The 10,000-nt window shown below is 47.4% G+C and overlaps 1 protein-coding gene across 1 annotated transcript in view; it reads left to right on the forward strand.

Annotated features, from left to right (window-relative positions):
• otog (otogelin) overlaps window positions 1–10,000 on the forward strand; it is a 50,066-nt gene that overhangs the window by 27,490 nt on the left and 12,576 nt on the right. Inside the window, 11 exon segments of the mRNA XM_030377472.1 lie at window positions 860–1,138; window positions 2,718–2,838; window positions 3,336–3,415; window positions 4,191–6,298; window positions 6,300–7,472; window positions 7,629–7,806; window positions 8,064–8,212; window positions 8,332–8,420; window positions 8,554–8,671; window positions 8,673–8,763; window positions 9,413–9,633. Coding sequence (XP_030233332.1) covers window positions 860–1,138; window positions 2,718–2,838; window positions 3,336–3,415; window positions 4,191–6,298; window positions 6,300–7,472; window positions 7,629–7,806; window positions 8,064–8,212; window positions 8,332–8,420; window positions 8,554–8,671; window positions 8,673–8,763; window positions 9,413–9,633 — 4,607 coding nt within the window.

Genomic DNA, 10,000 nt, shown 5'->3' on the forward strand with positions numbered 1-10,000 from the left:
AGTTTTATTTGGAGCTAATGGTGGTATCGGATCAGCCTACCAGCCTACGCAGTGGATTGTACCATCTGGTAGGCTTATCTATCGAGCTTACATCCAGGTGGCCATTCCACTTGGGACGTCTCTTAGTCACAGGGCAGGGGGATTTCTGAAATGCCTTTTAATTGCTAATCACTCTTACACCTGTTGGTTAAATAGGGGCCCCTTAATTATCGGCACTGACGTGCTTACGGATCCATAATTAACTCAATAAAATACCTTGATGGTCTTCCATACTATGACACATCTACGATAATGGCCTACTCTCACTCCCTCTGTTTGATACACACATTTGATCATTCACTGTTCATTTCCCAAATAAATACTTCTTTCAAGTTATTCTGAACGTTCTTCCCCCCCCCCCCTCCCCCCCCCGGCCTATGGCCATAGCAATGTTGAAGCCAGCCAGGCAGGACTTCTCCTCTTCCACTGTTTTATCCTGAGCTAGCCACTGTTTCGAGAGAGTTGTGTTTCCGAGTGAAAACACTTGACGCTGAAGATGTGATCTTGGTGACTTCCAGTGCCCAAAAAGACACAGGATCGGATTGCTAAATGTTAATCTGGCAACCTGAGACACTAGCCGCCGTTACAGCTTTTCCATGCCAAGATTGCTGTTAGCTAGGCTGATGCACAAGCACTATGTTTGCTACACTGCCAATCCACTTAAGTCATTTTGTGGAAGTCACCAGTAGTATATAGACAAACATCGGATGAGATGGAAATGGATGTGACTACACAGAACATAACAACATATTTTTTTTTAGTTGTGATTAAGAAGCACCAATATTCTTGTTAAACTGTACTGCTACTCCGGCCCTATCAGACTCTTCACTAGTATCGTTTGAGGCGGTGGACAGGCCAAACTACTTCCTGGAGGCCAGGCCACAGGGCAACTTGAGGCTGACCAAGTGGAAGGAGAGTGATGCATTCTGGGATGGAGCTACCTTTGTCCTCCACCGGGACACCTCGGTACCCGGCTACGACTCCCTGGAGTCCTTCTCCAAGAGGGGCTACTTCCTCCACGCCAGCCCCCCTAGGCTTCAGCTCCTCAAGCACCGCAACTGGCCGGCCTTCCGCAGGGGGGCTCTGTTCAAAATCACAGGTAATGTGTTTATTGTGGAAGCTGGAAACTAGCCATGGTAATGTATGACAGTGTATGAGTACATCAGTTGGATCAAAGTAGATTCAAAAGCCCTTCACATCAATCTATAGCCCAATATTCAATGATGTTAAAAATAAAAGTGATGGACAACACAAATCCCTCATTTACTTATATCCTAGATATTTGTTAGGCGTGTAGTGGATACATCTTGTTGCAATGGTCAATCATTTCACGTTTGTTTTCGCATTCAAGTCGCATACCTCTCCACATATTACCTTGCACAGTAACATGTGCTCTTGTCTGGGGAGCCCCAGGCTGCACCGTACGACAGCTGAGTTCATGAAAGCAGGTTGTCCCCGGTAAGACGACTCCACCATGTATAGATCCCGCCGGGCTGGTCACTGGGCCCTTTCTCTCCGCAGACATGTGGGCCATTGTGTTGTCATGACAAAACTGCTGCAGCTGTTTACTGGCACACTCCGAAGCACACGGCATAACTGAGAGCTTCTGTCAGTAGCGTGCGGCGGTTTTGTGCCAGGGATTTCCTAAATCACAGCAATGTCATGTGTGCAAGTGTGTGCGCGTGAGTGGGGATGTGAGCGTGACATTACATTCATTACAACCAACCAGCAAGTGTGTGTGTGTGTGTGTGTGTGTGTGTGTGTGTGTGTGTGTGTGTGTGTGTGTGTGTGTGTGTGTGTGTGTGTGTGTGTGTGTGTGTGTGTGTTACCAAAGAGAAGGGCATTTACCAAAAACCACCCAGGGTCAAAGGGCATTCACCAAGAGGATATGGCAGCTGTGGAGTAACCGCCACTTATATTTCCAACCATTCGGCCATTAGACAGATTCTGTATACCCTGTCACCAGTACTCCCCCCCTCCAAGGTCAAAGGTCAGCAGCACCAAGCACTGCACTCACGTAGTCAGCTCAGAAAGTAACCAGGGCAATTACCGATGCTAAATATATGAGCAGCATTTGTTTTAGTTAATGGAAAACTCCTAGCAAGCCTCAGAGGCTGTGGGCCAATGGCAGATAGGATTTCATGCTGACAGCAGTGAATGCCGAACATATCCTGGGCAGAAGGACGGTGGATAGGAGAAGCTAGTGCTAGTGTCCAAGACATAGCCAGCCTGTAGACGCTTTCCCTAATTTACTAACATACTGTACTGCCCATGTAGGAATGAGCTGGAACATTTGAAATGTTAAATCAGAATGAACTACTGGCACTTAAGACGTCACTTAAAAAGAAAAAACTGAATTTTCAGGCGTGGCTCTCTTGATTAAAAGCTTTGATGTTTAGGGATATATGTGTGGTGTATTCTTTGCCTACAGCACATTACCCATGTACATGTAATACAGTACTTAAATAATAAACCTAGTTGACCAACCAAGAACAGTTTTTTGAAGCCTTCAGGTTATTTCTGTGTGAATGCAAAGCAGCACTGGAATGCAAAGCTAAATGTAAACTATAGCAAAAATAAGATCTTAAGACAACCAAGAGCTTGTTGTAACATACTTAACATTTTTGTATTTTTTACAACTGGTGGCAAAGTGAAGTGCTTGTATCTATTTTGGTCAGGCCTGAGTCCAGACAGCCCAGCGGTAGGTCCTCAGTGCCAGTGGCGGTATGACTCCTGCGTCAGCCCCTGCTTTAAAACCTGCAGTGATCCTTCTGGCACAGCCTGTGTCACTATTCCAAAGTAAGTCCCGCGTGGTCTGTCCCGAAACCCCCCTCACACTGCAGCAATGTATAGTGTTCACAAGCCAAGTCTCGATTAAGTCCGTTTCTTTTCCATATCAAATGGTTTATGATCCGAAAACAATACTTTATAGCTGCTGTTATTGTGTGCTGATGTACATGGTCTCTCTTACAGTCACAATATTCAGTGTGTTACAAGTTCCTTCTCACAAGTTATACCAAAATTGACAGAATCTCTAAGATTATGCTCTTATAATAATGACAAAATGTGATTAAAGGTATGTTTTGATTAACCATCATATATAACTACACAGCAAATGGCAGTGTAGATATGTAGGAAATAACATCAACATAACTTGGTTCATTCAATTAGTATTATAATAGACTTATTCAAGAGACTTTATAGGTCAATTATATTTCAAGTTAATAATTTAGACATTGAGATATGTACTGTCTTGCAACAGAGGAGGAAGCATTGTTGTGCGTTGTTCTCCACAGAGTGGAGGGCTGTCTTCCTGTGTGTCCCTCACATATGGTTCTGGATGAAATCACACACCGATGTGTACATACAGAAGACTGTGAGTTCCCCTTTCACCATCTCACCGCCACTATCCGTCTCCACCTCTATCACCATATGTCTGTCTCTATCTCTGTCACTTTCTCTCTGTCTGAGTCACTATACGTCTGTCTCTGTCAGTTGTTTGGACTTTTCGCTGAGTATATTGTAATAATTCCAAGAGCTTTCAGGTCCTGGAATCTGACCTCGCAGTATAAGTTATGTTGTTGACAAATATACTTCTTCTGTGTACATCATTTCAGTAAAGTAGCTAAAACAGAATCAGCACTCATTAATTGCTGATACTCATACATAATTACATGAAGTCTGTTGTATTGAAAAAAGTCAATTTCAGTCTTTAACAAATGCTCAATATTCATGGTAATACCAGTATATAGCATACATTGTATGTAAGTCAATACATTTTGTCTGAAAGTAAATATGCTGGACTAAAGCCAGTGCATCCGCCTGCTAGAGCCAGTCGAATTCCCCCTTCCCCCTTGGCGTGTGTCTTTTAGTGCGTACATCACATCATTACTGGGGGGTGTAGAGTTTCTTAGATGTTGAAATATTCCAGCTCGCATAAACTAAGCCGACTAATCCTCCATGCCCAAGTTGGATCTAAGGGTTTGATTCCCTTGGACATGTTGGTCCTTTGCATTCTCTTTAACACTCTTTGTTTTCCTTCCATGTCCCTGTTTCACATCCTATCTTCCGTTGCTATCTGTCTGTCTGTCTATGTTCCTCTCTGCCTCGCTGGGTACTTTTCTAACAGTTGTTTTATTGTTTGGGTTCAGGCATTAAGCCTGCAGTTGCTGTGCAGCCCATAACACCGCCCAGCGCTGAGACAACACCTGCAGCTGTCACTTCTGAGGCTGCCAGCCACAGCTCCTCCGCCCCCTCCACCTCCTCCACATCCACCACCTCCACATCCACCACATCCACAGCCACCACATCCACAGCCACCACATCCAGCACCATCTCCGCAGCCACCACCTCCACTCTCTTACCCATCACCACGCCAACAATCTTCACCACCACCAACACCTCATTCTCTTCCCCCTCTGCCGGGACCACCAGCCCGGCCCCAGCCGTCACCACGTCCCCCATCACTACCACTACCACCACTACTTCAACCTCCTCCCGGTCAACCTCCACTCTACCCCCCGTCACTACCACTCCCTCCGCTGTGCACACCCCCTCAGTATCCACCGTGTCCACCACCACCACCAGCGACACCACCTCCACCCGCACCACCACTACTCCCTCCACATCCACCCCCTCGACAATATCCACCACTTCTCCCATTGCCACCACCATCACCATGTCCACCCGATCCCCATCTCCCATTACCACCACCACCACCTCCTCCATCTCCCCTGTCTCTCTATCAACTATTACCCCCACCACCTCCTCCACAACATCAAGCGCTCCAGACAAAGCTCCCACTACTCATTGGCCAACTACTCGGCCTACCTCTGCTTCGCAAACTATACATGCCGCATCATCAATCACCTCAACCACTGGCATCTCTATACGCCCGCCACCTACCACTTCAGCTTCTCTGTCCCCTGACCTACCTATCAGAGTGAGCACATCTCCTTCAGCACCACATGCTCCTTCTGTCTCATCAGAGATGGTGGCGCCACATACGACCGTCAAGGTGACATTGGCATCTTTCAGCACTGGAGTCGGTGCAACAGCTGAAACAACAAGTTCTCCTAGATCCACATGGAGCTCCATAGGCCCTGCTATCTCCAGAACAACATCTCCCCCCTCTTCCTTCACTGCTTTGTTGTGGCTCATCACCTCGGCTAAGATTTCTCCTCCACTTGAGGGAAAGTTAACTTCTACAATGAGCCCCACTACTACCACCACCACCACCACCGCCACCGGTGTCCCAGTTACTTTCAAGAGACCAACAACCACTTCCACCCTTTCTACTACACCAGCGTTCGACACTCCAGACGCCATGCATATTACCACTCATCCTGCAGTGGTTACAACAACCGTTCCTGGTCTTCGCCCAACAACTGTCCCTGAGGCCGTAGTTTCAGAGAGGACTACCACAGCTAGCACCAGTACCACACAGGCTTACCTTGAATCCACTAGAGAGCCCAGAACAACAGAGAAAGCCTCACCTCCCACTACGACCACCACCACTCCAGGTTCACCGGGTACAGTTTCCAGGATGACGTCCCCTTTGCCTCCTGCATCTAGCACTGAAACACAAACAACTTTGCTTCCAGTGATCCCTCTGGCGATAACCACAGAAGCTGTCACACCAGTCGCTCCATTCACAACAAGTAAAACAACAACGTTGCAGCCCAGGGAAGAGGTAACTATAGCTTTTACAACCGCGGCGACCACAGAGAAGACAGAGACTACAACCCTAGCCGAGCTAGCAGAATCTACATCAACTCACATGCCACCAACTACCACCACCACACTAGCCGGTCCAATGCCACCACTGTCTACAGTAAGAGCAATAACAGAAAAGGTGACAACACTGGTATCCACTGCATCTCACGGACCTGAATCCATCACTACCATAGCTGTGGCTTCACCATTTAGGACAACAGAAGCCACTGTTGTTCCTCCTTTAACCTCCAAACATTCTACAGAGAGCACATCCTGGTCTGCAAGTATTCCAACTCCACGTGAAACCACAACTACTGCACCTATAGAGTTCCCGGATGCATCAACCACCTCCATTCAACCTCCAGTTACCACGAAATCGAGTGTATCTCCTGTGACCCTAACAGAGACCACCCCTATACCTGTGCCAACAGTCACAGAAAGCTCCACTCTTAAGACGTCAACTACAACGACCTCTGAGCCGTGGCGTCAGCCCCATTGGGAAACTTCCTCTGTTGCTACTTATGGAACTGAAAAGGTGACCACTCCCCACGTCACTTCAAAGACGTCAACCCCTACAGTCTCTGCGACAGCTACCGCCCGGATACCTCACGCTGCAATCACCACAAAGAAAGTGGTTAGCATGGCAACCTCAGCAGCCTCAACTGGACACTGCGACTACAACTAGAACTCCCACAGATGTGACTACTAAAGCAATAACCCAGCAACCATCAGCTGTACCTTTGGCACCTGAGACATCTCGTACCACAAGCTCTGCTAGAACCACTCAGAGGGTCGGGACTACGACACACAGGCCAATCACTCCACATCTCGGGACTGAGGCAACACCGGTTCCTCCACTGACTGGAAAAGTGGAGGTACCCACGACTACCTCCACCACCCTGCCACCTTCCTCATGGTCTCCACAGACCCCAACTATTTCAACAACCACGCACCACCAAGAAAAAGACACCACCCGAGTGGCGTCAACCTTAACATCCGCACCAGCAACAACCACCACAACAAAGAGCACAACAGCAACAAAAACGTCAACGACACCGAGAGTCACATCACCAACAAGCTTGCCCCCCGAGGTCACAACCACCAAAAGGACAACCATGAGGGTTAGCACTGCAACAAGTTCTGCAACAGCGACCTCAAGCTTAACGACGCCTGGTATACCAACAACAACACCAATCACCAGGACAACTGTAGTCCCAGTCGTCCCATCGACATCAACCCGGACTACCTCAGTGCCAGCCTCTACAGAGAGCGGATTGGAGCGTGTCTTCCTAACCACGCCACTTGCCATCACCACCAGTACCACTCCATCAGGTCCTGATCCAGTTACCAGCAAGACGACAGTCCAAACACCCACTGATGTCCCCATGGGAGTCACCAGGGGGTCGCCTCCTGTAACATCTGTGAAGACCTCCACCACCAAAGAGACTGAGGCTGCCCCGGCCGCAGGAACAACTGTTACTCCTCAACCTCCTGCTGAGGTGGCCTCCATTTGGAGCCCTGGTACTAGGCCCAGCAGCACATCAACCCCAACAGAGACCTCAAGGCATCCAACAGAACCTAGAGAACCTTCTGAAAGCACCACATTAGGGTCATCTTCATCACCTGTGCCCATTGCTCAGGGTTCCACCCTGGCAGCCACGAGGAGCACGGTGAAAGTCACAAGTTCTATGGCGATATCCCCTACAAGGATGTGCACTGTAAGGAAATTTACTTTGCTCCATTTCAACACGAACTGTGTATCCAATATTTGCCTTGATCCCCTGATAATGCTTTCAATGCCTTTGTTCAATGCCAATGTTGTCAACCTTTAATCACCATGTGTCTACTTTTTTCCTGAATGTCTTTTTTTCCAGCCTCCCTATTCGGAGTTCATTGATGAGTGCACCAAGTATATATGTGTCAACAGTCAGCTGGTCCTGTTCAACAAAACGCAAAACTGTCCATATAACTCATTGCCCCCAAACTGTGGTCTGCTGGGATTTGCAATATTGGTAAATGGAGACAAGTGCTGCCCAAAGTGGGACTGTCCCTGTGAGTAACCTGCAAAACACACACACACACACACACACACACACACACACACACACCACACACACACACACACACACACACACACACACACACACACACACACACACACACACACACACTCCAAACACACCTCAACAAACACACCAAACACTTTGACACACTACAAAGAGCATGAACTATATATACATATGTTTCACATGAAACTATCAGGAGACAAAGGCAGCGTTTATTTATACCACTTCTCTGTGTTTCCTCAGGCCGTTGCTCGGTGTTCCCTGACCTGAACGTCATCACGTTTGACGGGAACAGCGTAGCCATCTACAAAGCAGCCTCATACATTGTCTCTCAGCTCCCCAATGAGACAATCAGCGTCCTGGTTCAGGAATGCCCTTCTGACCCGGATGCAGTAAGTCAGGGAGATGTTTAATGATTGTTGTATTTTTAATTACACTTTGTAAGTTCAATACACTATGTTATAAGTCATGATCTGAAAATGATAACATAGCTTTCTGTTTTCTTCTTAAGCTCCTTTGGAATTTCACCAACCTGTGTCTTGTGGCACTGAACATTAGCCACGGGTCGAACCACATTATTATCAACAGACTCAGAGAAGGGTAGGACCCTGTTGCGATTCTTTTCATTGAAGTTCATTTTCGTTCATCTAGATAAGTACACTGGATAGAAAAGTAATAATGCATTCTTTACAATAGAGAATCAAATGCATCTTGAATCCAAAAACGAACCTAGACTCTTCTTTCTTTCCGTTAAGCTCTATGTCAACTCAAGGTACGCCAAGCCACGTTTTAGGAAGTTTGGCTTCGAGGTCCTGGACACGGGGAACATGTATCTGATCCGCAGCCCGTCCGGGTCTCAAACTCCAGTGGTTCCACAGCACCGGCATGATGGTGATAGAGACAGAGAGCCCTGGAAACAGGCTCCCCACCATGGGTCTCTGTGGTAGGTGGCCCTCCTGCAGTAGCTACCATATGATGATATCTGATACGATAGCCCCTTCTCTCAATTAGTTTAATATCTGACGCCATACTGGCTCTCAACTGCTCTCTATACTGTTAGAATTAAACATGTGAGGAGTAAAGTATATTATGTAGCAAATATAAACAAAAGAGATTGTGATTCAAAAATGAAACCTTCTATGTTTGAAAAAGACATGACAAAGTTTGTACACTCCAAAAAACAAGCGTTTTATGATCAGTGCCTTTCTTCATGAAGAGCAACAGACTAATGATTACATTTGTGGTACAATGATTTTCAAAAATGTGTGTAGCCATTGTCCACCAAACTGTTACGGCTCAGTTATGGTTCCACGTTGAAGCAACGCAAGGGGGTTTACGGACCCATTACGTCCTTGCGGACCCTCCTTGCGTCCACCGCGAGGGGCTGACGTGCGCCTCCCAAAAAGTTTGACCTTGCCTCGAGGCGATGCAGCCAGCAAGGGCTGTGATTGGCCCGCTAATGAAAACCCAACGCTAACCCGGCGCAGAACCAAAACCGGTTCACGACTGCGTCGAAGCAACTGGGTGGTCATCGCGTTGCGTCAACGTGGAACCATAACGAAGCCTTTGTATGTTCATACCCCCACAACCAGGCTATTGCGACGGCGACCCAGCCAACGACCTGGCCCTGGCCAACGGCACCGTGGTGGGCGAGAGCGAGGACCCGGCACTGTTCATCGACAGCTGGCAGGTTCCCAACACCACCAGCTACGTCAGTCACAGCCGCCGCCGCGAGGTCAACTGCTCCACCAGCGACTGCTCCGACTGCATGGCGATGCTGCAGGACAGCTCCTTCCTCCCCTGCCACGACTTTGTAGGTCCCGCCTTCTCTTCCAGTCCTTCTGAATGAGGGTCTACTGGTTAAGGGTTTCATGCCCTGTGTAGTTGAATGAATCCGGGTATATTGAATTTGTTGAAGGTTCATGCCCTGTGTAGTTGAATAATTCAGGGTATATTGGTTGCGGGTTTATGCCCTGTGTACCAAATGTATGACTTCATTTTATAGTAATATTACTTGCAGTTTATAGAAATACAGTAATGTTACTCAAGAGCCATATGTATGCAAACATATTATGGTAATGTTACTCAGGTTCCATATTTGATGCATAAATATTTTGTAAACTGAAATGCTCTGTAGTAATTTAGTGACCCACAATTAGGAATAACTATTAAACGGAATG

This window comes from Gadus morhua, chromosome 14 (assembly GCF_902167405.1).
Source record: "Gadus morhua chromosome 14, gadMor3.0, whole genome shotgun sequence".
In the NCBI taxonomy this organism is placed as follows: domain Eukaryota; kingdom Metazoa; phylum Chordata; class Actinopteri; order Gadiformes; family Gadidae; genus Gadus; species Gadus morhua.